The sequence below is a fragment of the Peromyscus maniculatus genome, chromosome 11 (genome assembly GCF_049852395.1).
Source record: "Peromyscus maniculatus bairdii isolate BWxNUB_F1_BW_parent chromosome 11, HU_Pman_BW_mat_3.1, whole genome shotgun sequence".
In the NCBI taxonomy this organism is placed as follows: Eukaryota; Metazoa; Chordata; class Mammalia; order Rodentia; family Cricetidae; genus Peromyscus; species Peromyscus maniculatus.
In genome coordinates, this window is record NC_134862.1 from 30013348 (window position 1) to 30032199 (window position 18852).

Genomic DNA, 18852 nt, shown 5'->3' on the forward strand with positions numbered 1-18852 from the left:
TCTGGAGAACTTGGGAGTGAGGACTTAACAGCTCAGTGGATATAGGTACCTAAGCCACCTTTCTGGCCCAAGAGGAGGATACATGGTCTGCCAGGCAGAAAATGTTGTGGTACTTTCACAGAGGACCCTCCTCCCACAAGTCACAAAATTGGTTCTTCTCTCTCTCTCTCTCTCTCTCTCTCTCTCTCTCTCTCTCTCTCTCTCTCCTTGTTGTTCGTTCATTTCAGACAGGGCCTCATGTAGCCTAGGCTAGCCACTGTTACATAGTGAAGAATGAACATGCATTTCTCATCCTCCTGCCTCCACTCTCTGAGTGCTGGGATAATGGAGTGTGCCACTGTGCCTGGTTTATGCTGCTGGGGGTGGAACTCAGGGCTCTGCATGCTAGACAAACACTCCGCTGACAGACCCACATCTCCAGCCTGTGTTTTTACAACCCGGAGACAGAAGCAAGTAGCGAGGTGTTTGCCGTGTTAGGCTTTGGGAATTGAGCTCTTTGCTTGTTTACAGTCAGAGGGGAGGTCCCCTTGTCTCAGGGAATTGAGGGTTGTCCTTTTGTTGTGTTACTTGAGATATCGCCAGGCCAGTTTCCCAGTCGCTTACCCGAGAGAGGACTCTGGTTGTGAGGCCAGAGCTAATGGCTTCACTCTTACTTGCTTTATCAAGCTATGTTTGTACCAGTCCCTTGAGCTCTGTAGTCCCAAAGAGTGGCCTCTGTGGGTGCCTCCCTTGAAATGGGTTTCTGTTGGAGTGGAGAACCTCACATTTAGGTCACCTGAATCGTCTTAGGTGTGTGTTTGTGTATATATGGGTACGTGTGTCTGTGGGTGTGCCTGTGCCTGTATATGCGTGCATGTGTAAGCCAGAGGACAGCCTTGGGTGTTGTTTCTTAGGCCATTTCCACTTCTTTTTCGAGACAGGGTCTCCCACCACCCTGGAGCTTGCCTGCAGACTGGCCAGCAAGCCCCAGGGACCTGCCGTTTCCATGTCCTCAGCTATAAGGCTTCGCCACCACACCTGGCTTTTTAATGTGTGTTCCGGGGACCAAACTCATGTCCTTGTGCTTGCCAGGCGAGTTCTCTACCAAGTGACTGAGCTGTTGTCTTAGTTTTGTGTCTTGTTGCTGTGGTAGAATACTTTGGCAAAAACCACTTGTGGGAGAAAGGGTTTATTTTAGATAACAGTTCCAGGTCACAGTGCATCATAGTGGGGAAGTCAGGATGGCAGGAGCTCGAAGCAGCCAAACAGAGTCAAGAACAAAGAGCAGTCAATTAAGGAGTGCACGCTAGTTCAGCTCACTTTCTCCACTCTTAGAGACAGGACCCCTACCTAGGGAATGGTGTCACCCACAGTGGGTCTTCCCACTTCAATTAACATAATCAAGATAACCGCCCCACCCCCAAAGGCACGCGCAAAGACCAACCAGTGTAGACAATCCTTCATTGAGACCCTCTTTCCAGGTGATTTTAGACTGTGAGGAGTTGACAGAACTAACCAGACAGCCATCTCATGAGTCCCACACACCCCACTCTTCGGGACAGAGTCTCTTGTACCCTGGACTGTTCTAGACTCACTGCTTCCACCTCCTGAATTCTGGGGTCACAGCTGTGCACTGCCATGCCTGGTTTGATCAAACCCAGGTACTCTGCCAACTAACCACATCTGCCGCCAGGTTATCTGAATCTTGATGTTGACAGAAGACATGAGACTCTCCGGTCAGAGACAAAGAACTCTTGTTCATGGCACAGCCAACAGCACTTATTTTTATCAGTTCCTCTCACCCCGAAAGTCCCAGGGGTCAGGGCTGTGTGGCTCAGAATTGGTACACATGCGTGTGTTGGTGTCACAGCTGTAGAACCCCAATTTTAGGTAATCCAAACCTTTATAACAGGACCCCGAGCAGCTTTCCTCTGAGGGAGACCCTCTCTTCTGTTTTACCAGACAGTAACCAGACCTGCAGATCCCATCTCTGTCTTGCGCAGCTGCTTGAAAGATGGCTTAAGGTTAAGAACACTGGCTGTTCTTCCAGAGGTCCTGAGTTCAATTCCCAGCACCCACAAGGTGGTTCACAACCATCTGTAATGAGATCTGGCTCCCTCTTCTGGCCTGCAGGGATACATGCAGACAGAATACTGTATATATAATAAATAAACACATCTTAAACAAACAAACAAACAAAAACCAGCAGCAGCCACCCACCACCTCTGCTCATAATGCATGCAAAATCTATAAGAGACCAGCACAGAGGCATGGACCTTCTCCCTGATGATTGTGATCAAGGGAAATAGGTTCCTGTTCACTGTGCCTTGTCTAAGAAGGAAAGTGTGGGGCTGGAGAGGTGGTTCTGGGTACAGTGCTTACTTTACAAGCTTGAAGACCCGAGTTCACATTCCCCCAGAACCTACATAAAAAGCTGGACACACTTTGGTTATGGTGGTACACGCCTTTAATCCCAGCACTCCACAGGCAGAGATAGAGGCAGGTAGATCTCTGTAAATTTGAGACTAGCTTGATCTATACAGTGAGGCCAAAAAAGCTGAACACAGTGGCCCCTGTTTGTAATCCTGACACTGAAGAGGTAGAGACAGGTAGATCCCTGGAGCTCATTTGCCAGCCCAGTCAAGCCGAATCAGTGAGGTCTCAGTTCAGTGAGACCCTGTCTCATAAAGAAGGTGGAGAGTGACTGAGGAAGACACCTTAATTAATAGCCTTGTAGACACACAGAAAGATAGATGGACAGAGAGACATAAGAGAGAAACAGATGTGCATGAAATAGTCTTCCTCCCAAATCTGGAAAACTTGGCTGCCTTGGATCATTTTCTAAGCCTCGCGTGTCTTCAACACAGAAAACAAGCATTATTTGCACATTTGCCCAAGATGAAAGACCACGAATGGCCAAGGCAAGTCTGGAGCTGTGTGTGTTGATGCCAGCAGGTCATAGACTCCAGGCTTGTACAGGGATCTCATGCTCATTTACTTCTTTGGTATTGATAATGACCCATCCTCAGCTGCTGAGGTCGCCACGCTTCACCAACACGGGTGAACACGTGGGAGTTATTAGATTAGCCCGTGTTTATTTTGAGCCTACCATGTTACTTAAATATTGGCAGGTGAAATGTTTTTCTTTTAACTTATCCAAAAATGATCCAAACTTTAAAAGAATCCTTTTATTATAGGTTTTCTTCTGTGTGTGTCTGTGTGTGGGCTTGTGCATGTGTGTGCCAGTGCCCATGCAATTCAGAAGAGGGCATTGGATTCCTTGAAGCTGGAGTTGTAAGTTGTCCTGAGTGTTGGGATCTGGACTCAGTTCTCTCCAAGTTCAACACACTCGTAACTAGTAAGCCATCTGTGGTGGTTTCCGTGAGAATGGCCCCCACAGGCTCATATATTTGGATGTGTAGTCACCAGGGAGAGACACTATTGGAGAAAGGTTAGAAAGTGTGGCCTTTTTGGAGAAGGTGTGGTCTGGTGGAGGAAGTATATCATTGGAGGTGAGCTTTGAGGTTTCAAAAGCCCATGTCAGGTCCCATCAATCTCAGTCTCTCCCTCCCTCCCCACTTCTGTCTCTTGGGCTACAGATCAGATGTAGTTCTCAGCTGCTTCTCCAGCACCACACCCGCCTGCCACCATGCTCTCTGCTTTCTGCCATGATGATGGTAGACTTCTAACCTCTGGAGCTATAAGCCGGCCCCCAGTGCTTTCCTTTATAAGACTTGCAGTGGTCATGATGTCTCTTCACAGCAACAGAATAGTTACTAAGACACCATCTTTCCAGCTACAACCATTCTTGAATTAATGTTAGAAGTGGTTTTCTTAAAAGTTTTGTCAGTGAAATATGATCACACCGATCTTTCTAGAATAATGGTACTTTGGTTTATAGTGTGTAAGCAAATTAAAGAAAAAGGGCAGCGAGTTTCCAGATGTTCCTTTGATTGTCACATAGTCCCAGTTTTTAAGTTCTTAGTTTTACATTACCAATTCTTATTATTGGCTTTAGATTCTATGTTTTTATCACATATATTTACTTGTGTATGTGTGTGGAAGGGTTAGGTTACATACCGTAGTGTGTGAGGAGGTCAGAGCACAACTCAGGGGTGTTAGCTCTCTACTTCTCCTGTGTGGGGCTCAGGGATTAAACTCAAGGCCTCATGCTTGTGTGGCAGGCACTTTTCCAACGGAGCCATCTCTCCAGCCCATTTTCATCTCTTATACCTGGTCATCTGTGTTAGTTTTGTTACTCTTAGTTAATTTCTTGTCATGACCAAAATACCAAAGAAAACAAGTTCAGGGGTGAAGGTTTCTTGGGGCTCACAGTTTCAGAGGGCTCAGTCCATTCATACAGGGAGGGTCCAGCAGAGGGCTCAGTCCATTCATACAGGGAGGGTCCAGCAGAGGGCTCAGTCCATTCATACAGGGAGGGTCCAGCAGAGGGCTCAGTCCATCATGGCAAGGGGGATAGAGCCGAGTGGCTCATGTCACATAGGACAGGAAGTGGAGGAAAGAGGATATAGGAAGAGTCCAAGGCAAATATAACCTCAAAGGACAAGCTCCCAGTGATCTCCTTCCAGCCAGGCCTTACCTCCCACCATTCACTGCCTCCCACAGTGCCATTGTCCTCGGAGTTCATCTAATCCTTTCCTTAGGTTAGAGTCCCGTGATCTAATGGTCTCCGCACACACCTCCTAGACGCACTCTGCACTCCGAGGGGTGCCCTAGTCTCCTGGCTGTTTCTTCATCATGCCAACAACCAGCATTAACCACCTGGCAGCTGAGATGAGAGCCTGGGAAAGCACCTGCTGTGCAAGCCTGACTGTGTGAGCACCATCCCTGAAACCCATCCCACGGCTGTCTCCTGACCCTGACTTGTGCAGTGTGGCATCCCCCCCCCCCCCGCCCATGCCCTTGCATGCACTAGTGAATAAATAATACAAGAAGCCATCACAGGATCACACATAATAGGCCAGCTTGTTTTTAAAGAAAACAGGGCCAGTGAGGTGGCTTATAGGTAAAAGCACTTGTTGCTAAGCTTGGTGACCTTAATTCCATCCCTGACTCATGGTTAAGAGAGACCAGACTCTTATAGGCTGTCCTCCGATCTCCACATACTCCCACCCACCCTCAAAATAAACAAAATAAAATTTAGAAACTTAAAACTGTAAACTTTTACACTAATAATACCGATCTCTAAATATAGAGGAAACTAAGCATTTAAGGTAATATGAATATGATTTATTTGTTTGTTTGTAGATAAACCATACTTCTTGGAAAGCTGTACTTTTACTTCCCCTCTGCAGTTATGACCTTTAAAGCAAATGGAAATCCTGAGCTTTGTAATACTCAAATTGATAGAATATATGTAACTCTAAAATGATTCAGGTTTTAAAAATTATTCCACCCAAGTGCCTGTTCAAATTCCAGCCATACACAAAATCAGACATATAGACAAGTGGGATAGAATTGAGGACCCAGAAATAAACCCACACAGCTACAGTCACTTAATTCTGACAGAGGTGTCAGAAACATGCATTGGTTGGGAAAGCTTAATAAAAAGACAATAAAAAAGAAAGACAATAAAACCAAACACGCAGCTCTCACCTTGCACAAACCTCAGTGTAAGACCTGAAACTTCGAGAATGCTGGAGGGGAAAATTCTGAGATACAAGCAGGGGCTCAGAAGCTGGTCAGTGAGGAGCGTGAGTTCAGTTCCCAGCACCCATGTCTGGTGGCTCTTAAAAGGCTCTAACTCCAGTTCCAGCGGATCTGATGCCTCTGACCACTACCACTGCACATAAAGATGCAGGCAGAGGCATCTGAGAAGGACTCCAGAAGCACAGGAAATAATCCTCAGAACTGACAGGAAGGATGAAATGCATTTAGAAGTACAGCAGAGGAAATGGCAAAGCTACAGAATTGGAAAAACAAATCTTCACCAGCACTGGACAGGACACTGATATGTGGAATATACAAATGGCTGGAAAAAGTACCAGAAAAAGCAAGTCACATGCTTAATAAATGTCCTAAAGAACTGAAAAGATGCTGCTCAAAGACACATGTGGCCAATACATATTTGAAAAATAGAGCCCGCACCCTTAGCCATCAGGGAGCTGTAGATTAAAGCTGCATTGAAACTCTGTCTCATGGGGGCGCTGAGATTGCCCCGCGGTCACAGCACTCGCTGCTAAGCCTGAGACTCGAGTTCAACGCCCAGGACTCACAGGGTGGAAAGAAATCTGAGATTCCATCTCACTTTAGTCAGAATGGTTTTCCTGAAGAAGGAAATGGGCAGTCAGCGCTGGTGAGGACGTGGGGAGAAGACAGCTGTTGCTTGCTCCAGTGGGAATGTGAACTTGTGCGGCCGCCGCGGCAGTCAGAGGGGAGGTTTCTCAGTTAAGACACATTGTCCAGCTAAACTAGTCTTGAATGTCCATGTGAAGGACTCGAGAGCAGTGGTTCTCCATCTTCCTAATGCTGTGGCCCTTTAATACAGACCCCCCGACCATGACACGATTTTTGTTGCTACTTCGTAACTGCAATTTTGCTGCTGTTACGAACTATAATATAAACATCTGTGTTTTCTGATAGTCTTAGGCGACCCCTCAAAGGGGTCGCACCCCACAGGTTGAGAAACACCCCTCTAAATCAGCATACCATAGAGACTGCTCAACACAGTATCTCTCCCATTGTATCCATATTCCTGCAGAAGATATACTGTTACTCTTTTCTGACTAAATCTCTCACACACACACACACCTCACACTACTCACCACATACTATACACCATGCATCACACACACACACACACACACACACACACACACACACACACACTACATACCACACATCACACACACAGACACGGCTGATTCTGTAATTCACTGTTGGTAACGGTGCTCCAGTAAGCATGGTGTGTGAGTGTGTGGGTTGTGTGGATCTCTCAGGTTGTTACCTAGCACTGGGGTTCCATATGGCATATGGCAGTACTTCTTAAAGGGTGTTTGGGGGTTTGTTTTGGGAACCCTCCATTCTTATTTTCATAGTGGCTGGACTGTAATGGCTCCACATCCTTACCAGTGTGTGTGTGTGTGTGTGTGTGTGTGTGTGTGTGTGTGTGTGTGTGTTGTGGTGATGTTTGGTGTGGTGTGTGTGTGTGTGTGTGTGCATGTGAGTGTGTGTGTGTGTGTGTGTGTGCATGTGAGTGTGTGTGTGTGTGTGTGTGTGTGTGTGGTGTGGTGTGTTGTGGTGTGTGTTGTGTGTGTGTGTGTGTGTGTGTGTGTGCCTGCCTTGCGTGTGTTTGGAGGTGAAACACAACCTTCAATGTCACTCCTCGGGTACTTTCCCCTTTTCTGAGACAGGGTCTCTTAATAGCCTGGGACTTTGCTAAGTAGACTAGGCTAGCTCTCCTTGAGCTTCTAAGGATCTGCCTGTCTCTGCCTGCCATATTGCCACTGGGATTCTAGGAATGTGCCACTGTACTGACTGTTCTTCCTCCCTTCCTCCCCCTCCCTCCCTCTCTCCCCCCTCCCTCTTTCTCTCCTCCCTCCTTTCCCCCTCCCCCTCCCCTACCTCTCTCTCTTCCTCCCTCCCTCAAATCACTTCTAAGTTGACCCATCAGTTTTTAAACGACATTGATTTATCTATTATATGTGTATGTGCTATGTGATAGCACATGTGTGGAGGTCCAGGACAACGGAGGGATCGTTTCTCTTCTTTCACTCTGTGGGTCCCAAGGGTCACACTCGGGACAGTAGGTTTGGCCGCACATCTTGGGCCATCTCCCCAGCCCCAACCATTTTTTCAAGTTTAAAAATGGCCTCTATATGTACGTGGTGGGGGTACATACTGGAGGTCAGAAGACAGCTTTCAGGAGCTGGTTTTTCCTTCCATTGTGTGGGATCTGGACTCAAACCGAGGTTGTCCTGCTCAGTGGTAAGGGCGTTTACTTGCTAAGGCCTCTCACCACCCCTGTGCTGGCTGTTTCTGTAGATTCTAGTGGTCCAAACTTGGGTTCGCATGCTTATGAAGCAAGCGCTTTACCAATGCAACCGTCTCCGGGGCCCCAACTTTTACTTTTTCATTTTGTTTTTAATTTTTAAAAAGTTAGTATTATTGTGTACGAGGGTCATAAATGTGCCACACAGTGTGATATAGAGGCCCACAGAATGCTCGGTGGAATCAGCCTCCCCCCCCTTTTTTAAAGACAGGGTTCTCTGCATAGCCCTGGCTGTCTTAGACAGTTTTCCCTCTTTCTCTTCCCTTGGGCTCTGGGATTGAACTTGGGTCTTCAGGCTTTCACAGCAAGAGCCCGTGACAGGCAGAGCCATCTCGCTGGCCCCATCTTTCACTGCACGTAATACCCCCAGGTGTAGATCTGAACCACTGAGTGTTCGTAAGTGTGAGAAGGCCACGCACACAGAGCCAACAGGTACAGTGGGCAGCTTTGACACTCAGTCACTGTCATCGACTGTGAATTCGGTGTTGACCAACAGACATGCACGACAGAACGGCACGGTTTGTGTCTTGATCAGTTGACGGAAGTGCCAGGACCAGAGGTTCCTGGGACCCCCCCCCCACTTCCTGTGGTTGTCTTAGCAGGGGTTCATGACTTGTAAGTCACTGTTGAGAGCCGACTTCGTAGACACAAACTACATGAACCGCCAAAACCGAAGTGTAGTTACATGTTTTTCTCGAGCTGATATAGATCAAGTGTAAAGCCCACAACCCAGTGAGATGTGAACATGTGTTTCCATGTTTGTGCGAGTGTCAGGCCCTGGCGGTTCAGGAGCCAGCCTTGCTGGGTTCCTGGCTGTGCAGCTGGGAACTCTGCCAAGCCAGGAGGCGCCGGCTTGGGAAGCTGCAAGGTCCTGGAGTGTTGTGGCAGGCAGCCTGTCGCCACTTTCCTTGGTTCCTGAATTTCTGTCGCTCAGAGGCCTGGAGTCTGGAAGCCTCCTGGCTCTGGTGGCACTAAAACCCCTAAGCATGCTGAAGCCTGGGCCAGTGTGGCCCTTGGTTCTAAGGGAGGGCTTTGGAGGGGCTGTTGACTATCTGGCCACCAGGGAACCGGGTGCTCCAGCAGGCACCCGCCAGAACAGGTTTTGTAGAGGGGAGGTTTAAAGACCTTCCTAAGCCCCGGGCACTCTCCCTCTTCAAAGCCCTGTCTGAGCCTGTACACCAGGGTGTTCCCAGTCTAAATTCAGCCGAACTGCCTGTAATACAGAGATATTGAGTTGCTGTTGAATGCTCCAGTTTATAGATATTTAAAGATTAATTTTGGTTTTAAAATGATTTTTTTTGTTGTTGGGAAACAATAAGGTTTTCTTTATGTCTCCTTCCTTCTTTCCTCTCCTCTTCTCTGCCCATCTCCTTCCTCCCCTCCCTTCCTCTCTTCCTTTCTTTCCTCCCTCTTGCCCTCCCTTCCCCCCTCCTTCCCTCCTGTAGGTCCCTCCTTCACCCCTCCCTCCCTGCTCTACTCATCCCCTCTCCCCTCCCATTCTCCCTCCCTCTCTGATGCCTTTTGGGGTGCTGTGGTCCAGCCTCATGCTTTCCAGGCCGGCGCTGTCCCGCTGCTCTCGGCTTTCATACCTCTTCTGCGGCCCACGATGTCGTTGCGGGTCTGCTCTGCTAGTGTGTCCCGGGGAACGCAGGTTGTCCCCAACCCTGCTGTCAGCCAGCAAGGAGCCCTCATGCCCCCTATGCTCCTCATGCAGCCCAAGTTGCTGGATCTAGAAGACAGCAAGCAGGCTGTGTGTTTTCTTGTGAGGAACCCTTTAACAGGAGAGCCAGGGCCAGGCTCAGCCTGAGGGAGGAGGCACGGAGATTGAAGCTGTCCTACATTGGGAGTCTCTGACCTGCTTCCTGAAGGGTCCCGTTGTTGGAGGATGGAGAGCCTGGCAGTGGAGGGGTCTAGCCCAAACTTGGTGACGGTGTGGGAAGCCATGAGCTGGGATTGCAGCTGGAAGGACGCATGGAAAGTGGGTTGTGATGGTGAGGTCTCCCAGGCAGGGCTGAGTGTGGGAGGAGCGTGGGTTAGGATAGTGAGGTCTCCCAGGCAGGGCTGAGTGTGGGAGGAGCGTGGGTTGTGATGGTGAGGACTCCCAGGCTGGGCTGAGTGTGGGAGGAGCGTGGGTTAGGATAGTGAGGTCTCCCAGGCGGGGCTGAGTGTAGGAGGAGTGTGGGTTGTGATGGTGAGGTCTCCCAGGTTGGGCCGAGTGTGGGAGGAGCGTGGGTTAGGATAGTGAGGACTCCCAGGCGGGGCTGAGTGTGGGAGGAGCATGGGTTGTGATGGTGAGGACTCCCAGGCAGGGCTGAGTGTGGGAGGAGCGTGGGTTAGGATAGTGAGGTCTCCCAGGCGGGGCTGAGTGTGGGAGGAGCGTGGGTTAGGATAGTGAGGACTCCCAGGCTGGGCTGAGACAAGCTCAGACTCCTTCCAGGCATGTGACTTGATTCTGGTGTCCCAACCGCTGCATGCTGTTTGGATTTATTTGCTGTGGTTCACTATGTAGCTGGAGTATAACCACGTGATGCTGGGAATGGAGCCCAGGCGCCCCGTTCATGCTGAGCATGTGCTCTGCCGCTGAGCCCCATCTCCAGAGGAGGTTCCCATCTTTTGAAGGTCCTGCCCCCCCCCATACCACTACACTGGGGGCCAAGTTTCTGACATACACAGCACCAAGGGACACAACCCATGTCGGAACCATCTAGTCTAGATACGGGCCGTCACTCTTGGTGCTCGTGTATGTGTGTGCTCATGTATGTGGGAGAAGTTGCATATATGCCATGGTGTGGATGTGGAGGCCGGAGGACAACCTTGAGGGTTGGTCCTCCCCTTCCACATTTTGTTTATTATTTTATTTTTTATTTATTTTTAAAGATTTACTTCTGTGTCTGTGTCTGTGTATTCCACATGTGTACAGGTGCTCAAGCAGGACAGAAGAGGGTACTGGGTCCCGTGAAGCAGGAGTTACAGATGTGTGTGAGCCATCTGCTGTGGAACTTAAGAGCGGAACTCTGGTCTTTTGGAAGTGTCAAAAGCGCTCGTAACTGCTGAGCCGTCTCTCCAGCCCTTATTATTTACTGTTTCTAATTTATGTGCCTGGATCTGGGTCAGTGTAGGTTTGTGTACATCAGCAGTTCTCAACCTGTGGGTTACGACCACTTTGGGGTTGAATGACCCTTTCCCAGGGGTTGCCTAAGACCATGAGAAAACAGATATTCACGTTATGATTCATGACAGTAGCAAAATTATAGTTATGAGGTAGCAACAAAAATAATTCTATAGCTGAGGGTCACCACAACGTGAGGAACTGTGTTAAAGGGTCACAGCATTAGGAAGGTTGAGAACCACTGGGGTACACAGATGCAGGTGCCCACAGAGGCCAGAAGAGGGCGCTGGATCCCTGGAGCTGGAATTACAGGCGGTTGTGAGCTGCCTGACATGGGTGCCGGGAATCGAACTCAGTCCCTCTGTAAGAGCAGTGAGTGCTCCTAACTGCTGAGCCATCTCTTTCTCTAGCCCCTTCCACCTCGTTATCCCCCTCTCTGCATGGCAGGCTAGCTGGCCTGGAAGCTTCTGGAAGTCTCCTGTCTCCACTTCCTATCTTTTGACAGAAGCACTGGAACAAGTCTGGCTTTCTATGTGTCCTGAGGAGCTGACCTCACTCCTCACTCTTGGACAGTAAGCATTTTACCCACTGAGAAGCCAGGCCATGCCTCCAGGAGACTTCCTTAGCCTCTGACCTTGGCTGGTACCTCTGGTGTCACTGAACTTGGCTGTGGTGGCATTGTGTCCCCCAAAATATTGAGCACGCTAATAAACTTATCTGGGGTCAGAGAACAGAAAAGCCACTAGATACTTAGGATAGGCAGTGGTAGCACACGTCTTTAATCCTAGCATTCCAGAGGCAGAAATCCATGTGTTCAAGGATACAGACAGGCATGGTGACTCACGCCTTTAATCCCAGAAAGTGAGCCTTTAATCCCAGGGAGTGAGGCAGAAAGCAGAAAGGTATATAAGGTGTGAGGACCAGAAACTAGAAGCATTTGGCTGGTTAAGCTTTTAGGTTTTGAGCAGCACAGTTCAGCTGAGAGCCATTTGGATATGAGGACACAGAGGCTTCCAGTCTGAGGAAATAAGATCAGCTGAGAAGTTGGCCAGGTGAGGTTAGCTGTGGCTTGTTCTGTCTCTCTGATCTTCCAGTGTTCACCCCAATAACTGGCCTCAGGTTTGATTTTATTAATAAGAACTGTTAAGATTCCTGCTACACTTGGCCTCACACCCTTTCTGCCAGAGCAGATACACTGGAAGCTCTGGGCCCGATGCCTTCATTAAGATTGGCTGGTGCGTTTGGATGCTGTCAGCCATGGCTGGCTGCATTGGTGTCTCCATTCTAAGCTCTCTGCCAGTCTCTTACCTGATGGTTTAGTACTCTGTTATTCAGTATATTCCCTCCACTCATGATTTCAGCAGGCTTGTCAGAATGTCTTAGTTAAGGTTTCTATTGTTGTGAAGAGACACCATGACCACACCAACTCTTGTAAAGGAAAAACATTTAATGAGCTGGCTTACAGTTCAGAGGTTCAGTCCATCATCATCATGGCGGGACATGGTGATGTACAGGCAGACATGTGCTGCAGTAGTAGCCAGGTGTCTTACATCTTGACCTGCAGGAACAGGAAATAGTCTCAGTCTCACACTGAGGGAAGCTTGAACAAAAGAGACCTCAAAGCCCACCCTCACAGTGACATACTTCCTCCAACAAGGCCACAACTACCTCAAGGCCACTCCCTTTGGGGACCATTTTCTTTCAAACTACCATACTGAATGATAATTTTTAGAAACTTTTATTTTGAGATAGTTTTACATGAAATTGTTATAAATAATGCAGAAAAGAGTTCCTGTACCTCTCTGCCAGGGTCCCCCTGGTGGTGGTACCTGGCTTGACTGTAGTCTGTTTTCATGGCCAGACAACTGCTGTTGGCACAACCATGGTTTCTGTTCAGATTTCACTAGTTTTACATGCACTTGTATGTGTATGTCTAGGCATGTCTGTGTGTGCATGCATTTATTTTATGGGATTTTATCACATGTACATAAAGATGAATAACGTCGTAGTCAAGAACCAGAGCATGGGCTGGAGGGATGGCTTAGGGGTAGAGATGTTTGCTGCAAAACCTGAGTTCGATCCACATGGTGGACAGGGAGGACTGAGTCCTACCAGTTGTCCTCTGACCTCCACCTGGGTGCCACGGCACCGTGTAACCAAATGCACACACACGATAAGCAAGCAAGTAAGTAAATTAATAAACAAATGAATGTAGTAAGGATGAAAACCTGGGCTGGAGAGACGGCTCAGTCAGTAAAACACTTGCCTTGCAAACATTAGGACATGAGTTTGGATCCCCAGGACCCAAACTCACATTAAAATTCTGGGAGTGGTGCTGTGTTCAGGGACAGGTGGGTCCCTAGAAGCTCATTGGCTGGCTAATGTTGGCCAGTCTGGTAAGATTTCAGGCTAATGAGAATCGGTGCCTCAAACAAAAAGTAGAAGGCATCTCTTAGTCAGGATCCTCTTCTGTGAGGAGACACCATGACCACGGCAACTCTCCTAAAGGGAAGCATTTACCTGGGGCTGGCGTACAGTCCAGAGGTTTGGTCCATTGTCACCACTGTGGGGAGCGTGGCGGCACGGCACACCGGCAGACACGGTGCTGGAGAAGCAGCTGAGAGTTCCACATTTGGTTCCTCAGGCAGCGGGAAGAGAGACACTGGGCCTCTCTTGAGCGTTTGGAACCTCAGAGCCCACCCCTGGTGACACATTTCCTCCAGCAAGGCCACACCACCTAACAGTGCTGCTTCCTAATGACCGAGCATTCAAATATGTGAGCCTGTGGGGCCGTTCCTGTTCAAACCACCCCAGCACCCCATGTGACATTGTCTTCTGACCTCCACCCATACATACAACATACATGCACCCATGCACTCACATGTACGTGAACACAACAGGCCATTCAGGGCTGGGTGGGGAGCCGCTCAGTGGAAGAGCACAGACCCAGGACATGCCAGGCTCTGAGTCTGTGCCCCAGCATGCAGAAGAGATTCAGAATATTTGATCACAAGGTCCCTGACACCATGGATTGTGCCAATAATCATTAAGTGCCTCAGTATGTTAAACATTTTTGTTTTGTGGATGTGTGTTGAACTGTTGTTTGGTAGCTTTTAGGACCGTGTTTTTCTGAGGAGAATATGAAGGAAATAATAAGGAATGCTGTAATAACCAATATTGGAATTATCAAGAGATTTATTAGGCTTATTAGCCATGAGACAAGATTAGATGAACCCTTACTTTATTTTATGGCGAAAATCTATTTCAGGTTTTATAGAAGCCGTTTCATTATAGCTAATATGCTAATTTTAATTAAAAATTATTTGGTGCATTCAAATAGTAAACTCCTTAGCTCTCCATGCTTAATGTGCTGTATCTTTCTCCAAACTTAGTAAAACAGTTGGACAGGCACTCAGTTTTTCAGAGAGACTTTCTGAGCCAAGTTTATGTGGCTTATTTGTGTGTTATGGACTATTTCAGACCAATTGAAAGGCATAAAAATAGCGCACTGTCCCTATATTTAATATCTTACTTAAGATGTATAGAATGTTGCCAATTATTAAGGCCCCTGCCACTGACTAAGAAATAACTTTTATTTATTTTAATGTGCGTATGTATGTGTAGTGTGCATGTATGTTTGGTGCACATGTGTGCGTGTGGAGGAGGCCTGAGGTTGGCAATGGATGTCTTCCTCGGTCAGTCTCCATTTATTGAGGCAGAGCTACCAGTTTTGTCTGGTCTTGCCAGCCAGATTGCTCCGGGTGTCTCTTGTCTCTGACTCCCGTGCTGGGATTGCAGCAGGCTCCCATATGGGCCCAGCTTCTGTGTGGATCTGAAATCTGCTCGCTCACTCTCTCACGGCAATGCCTTTATCCACTTTACCCACGTGTCTTCCCACAGGTGTGTCTACACATGGCTGCCGAGGAAGCAACCATCACAGTTCGCCTCATCCGTTCATTTGAGCATCGAAATTTCAAGCCTGTGGTATATCATGGAGTTAATTTGGACCAAACTGTGAAGGACTTTATAATATTTCTAAAGCAAGGTATGAGAAATAGAGTTGCTTTGTTCCATTTGTATTTTGACAATGAAAAGCATCTGACCATGATGTTAAAAATAATCTTTGAAAAGTACAAAATTAGGCTGGGCCTAGTGGTGCACACCTGTAATCCCAGCACCCAGGATGTAGCTCAGGATGCAGAGCCAGGAGAATCATGATTTCAAAGCTAACTTGGGCTATCTAGCAAGGTTTAGGCCAGCCTAGACTATATAGTGACTTTTAGGCTAGCCTGGGTTACATATCTGTATTTATGCACAACTTAAAAAAAAAAAATCAACCAAGAACAGCACTGAAGTAGCTCTTCCCCAGTCCAGCAGTACTTGGAAGCTGGTGCTAGCAGAGGCCAGGCTGGCTGTGTCCTGGACCCTGTCACCAGCGCCCCAGTTTGTCAGTGAATAGTGTGAATACACTCACCAGGAGTTATAACCATCATGTTTAGCCTCAAGGTCCAGGGCAGAGGAGGTGACTGTCTAGTGCATGCCTCGCAAGTGTGAGGAGAATATGTATTGTGAACCTGTGTGAATCCCACTGGGGAGGTGGAGACAGCTTCCCTGGGGCTCACTGTCTGGCCCGCCTGCCTCATCCCACACAACTTGGGTCCCAGAACCCTGGCTAGGGATGTCAAGGGAATGAAGGAAGGACAGACACACAGACAACCGAGCTGGGAACAGGACGGGGTGGGGGGTCGGCTGGTCTTGGTCGGTCTCCGTAGGCGAGCAATCCCAGGCTGTAAGCTTCTGGGAGGAGGAAACTGCAGTTGCTAATCTTTGAACACACTGATCCATAATCACTCATCCCCAAGCTTTGCCATGCCTCTTGAGCCTGGCCCATATGGGTAATGGCTTTGCCAGTTTACCCTGGACCAATTGGTCTCAGAGTCCTTAACAGGCCTCGCTTATGCCAAAATACACATTTACTCAGGACTCTGCTCACTCCTGGCTTCCTCTGCCCGTTGCATCTGTCTAACAGAGTTGGTGAGTTCCAGGTACAGTAAGAAGCCTGTCTCAAAAAGTAAGGCAGAGAAAGATTGAGGAAGACATCCGGTATTGACGTCTGGTCTCCACACACACACGCGTATACATAAACATGTACGCGCACACAAAGAAAGTCAAGTCCACCCATGATGAGCTTCTCTTTGGAGACTGAATGGGAATGGAGTGGAATGCGGCTGACTGTGTCGTTTCCCAGCACACAGGAGCCTTGCTGGGCAGTGTGGCTAGGCAGCAGGGAGCTGAAGCAATCAGGAGAGACTGATCACTGTGGTCACAGATGACACTCTTTACATTTTTCATACTTAGTTATAGTGTGTGTGTGTGTGTGTGTGTGTGTGTGTGTGTGTGTGTGTGTGTCTGTATACATGGTGTGTATGTGTGTGGGGTGCTTGTGCCACAGTGTGGAAGTCAGAGGACAGTTTGCAGGATCAGGTTCTCGCCCTCCACCCAGAGGGTCCTGGGGATCGAACTCAGGTCATCAGGCTTGGCAGCAGGTGCTTCTACCAGCTGGGCCATCTCACTGGCTGGGAGATGGAAGTCTTCTGGTACTGCTTATCATTCTGAGGGTGCAGAGGGTGGAAACGCAGTCCTTGTCCTGAGATGGCCTTACTGCTCTTCATCCTGAAGCGTTCCACAGGCATCTGATACAGTCTCTAGCATATGCATCTATTCTTTCTTTCCTTCTTTCTTTCCTTCTTTCTTTCCTTCTTTCTTTCTTTCTTTCTTTCTTTCTTTCTTTCTTTCTTTCTTTCTTTCTTTCTTTCTTTCTTTCTTTCTTTCTTTCTTTCTTTCTTTCTTTCTTTCTTTCTTTCTTTCTTTCCTTCCTTCCTTCCTTCCTTCCTTCCTTCCTTCTCCTTCCTTCCTTCCTTCCTTCCTTCTTTCTTTCTTTCTTTCTTTCTTTTTTTTTTGAGACAGTGGATTTCTCAGTGTAGCTTTGCGCCTTTCCTGGAACTCACTCTGTAGCCCAGACTGGCCTCGAATTCACAGAGATCCACCTGCCTCAGCCTCCCAAGTGCTGGGATTAAAGGTGTGCGCCACCACTGCCCAGTGCGTTTATTCTTTTAAGTAAAGTGAAATTGATATAGAGTACAGTGCAGTTTTTAATAGATAGTTCCATGAATTGAAAACTATGTGACTTTATATTTTTACTGTTTTATTTTTCCATTTTCGTGTATGTGTGTGTGTGTGTGTGTGCATGCATGAGGTGTGTGTGTGTGTGTGTGTGTGTATGCATGCATGAGGTATGTGTGTGTGTGTGTGTGTGTATACACATGTATGCATGAGGAAGCCTGAGGTTGGTGTGTGTGTGTGTGTGTGTGTGTGTGTGTGTGTGTGGTATGTGTGTGGTGTGTGTGTGTGTGTGTGTGTGTGTGTGTGTGTGTGTGTGTGTATGTATGTATGTGTATATGCATGCATGAAGAAGCCTGAGGTTGATGTTGGGAATCACCCTCTCTTGCTCTTCCGCCTTATTCACTGAGGCACAGAGTCTCTCAGTCAAACCTAGAGTTCACTGAAAAGCTGGTTTTGTTAGCCAGCTCAATCTAGATACCTCTGTCTCTGCCTTCTGAAGTTGGAATTATAACATGCTATTGCTGTGAAGAGACACCATGACCATGCAACTCTTAAAAAGTAAAACATTTAATTAGGGCTGGCTTATAGTTCAGAGGTTCAGTCCATTATCGAGAAGCATGACACCGTGTAGGCAGACATGGTGCTGGAGAGGTAGCATCTTGAGTTTTATATCTTGGTCCTCAGGCAATAGGAAGTGAACTGTCTCCCATACTGGGCGTAGCTTGAGCGTATGAGACCTCAAAGCCCACCCCCACAGTGACATACTTCCTCCAACAAGGCCACACCTCCTAATAGTGTGACTCCCTATAGGTCAACCATTCAGACACATGAGTCCATGGGGGCCCTTCCTATTGAAACCACCACACACACCGGGGTCTTGGGGTCTGAACTCTGGTCGTCATATGTATGTGGCAAGTGTTTTAACCACTAAGTCATCTCTGCAGGCTGTGTGTCTGCAGGCTGTGTGTGTCGTGATAGTGAAGGTTGCCGGAGTTACTTTCCAGGGACTTGAAAGCCACTTTGTTTAAAGCCCTCACTTTTCTCTTGGGTCTGTTGGTGACAAAGTGGGCGTTTCTGCATTCATGTTGTGTCTGTCCCCTTGCCACCCTTACGTTTGGGTCACATTGTGTAGACATCCCAGTCACTTCGTGTGTACCTGGGAGGTGGTAAACAATCGCTTGCACTAACCTCATCCAACCCTTCTTCTCTCTTTAAGCCAAAAGGTGTCAAGATGGGGGTGGCTGATGTACTTTCCAGGTTTCAAGCCAGGGTATCTAACCTGTGGCCTGAGGGCCACGTGCACCCTAGAAATGATCCATGCGCATAATCGTAAGGTTGCTTAGGGAGCTGGGTAAGTGGCTCGGTGGCCAAGAGCGCTGGCTGTTCTTGCAGAGGGCCTGGGTTTGGTTCCTAACACTGAGTTCCAGGACCCGAGGCTCTCTTGGCCTCTGTCAGTGCTGCGCTGCATGCATGTGGTACACACACAGACAAGGAGGAGCACAGAAAAAAACACACGAATAAATTTAAAAACTAAAACCAGGATGATATTTTTCTCTTCTCTCTTTTTTTCCACTTAGTTAGGCTGTTCTTGGGCGTGACCGTCATAGATGCCATATCTGTTCCAATGAGC

The 18852-nt window shown here is 48.0% G+C and overlaps 1 protein-coding gene across 5 annotated transcripts in view; it reads left to right on the plus strand.

The window, feature by feature from the left end:
• C11H2orf76 (chromosome 11 C2orf76 homolog) overlaps window positions 1–18852 on the plus strand; it is a 116254-nt gene that overhangs the window by 13875 nt on the left and 83527 nt on the right. For 3 of the 5 annotated variants that reach the window (XM_076547248.1, XM_006980944.4, XR_013043198.1), the window contains one exon: window positions 15000–15144. In XM_076547248.1, the coding sequence (XP_076403363.1) occupies window positions 15012–15144 (133 nt within the window). In that variant the 5' untranslated portion in view covers window positions 15000–15011. Of the gene's footprint in view, window positions 1–13125; window positions 13285–14999; window positions 15145–18852 lie in introns of those variants that run through there. The other 2 variants (XM_076547246.1, XM_076547247.1) reach the window with 2 other exon arrangements.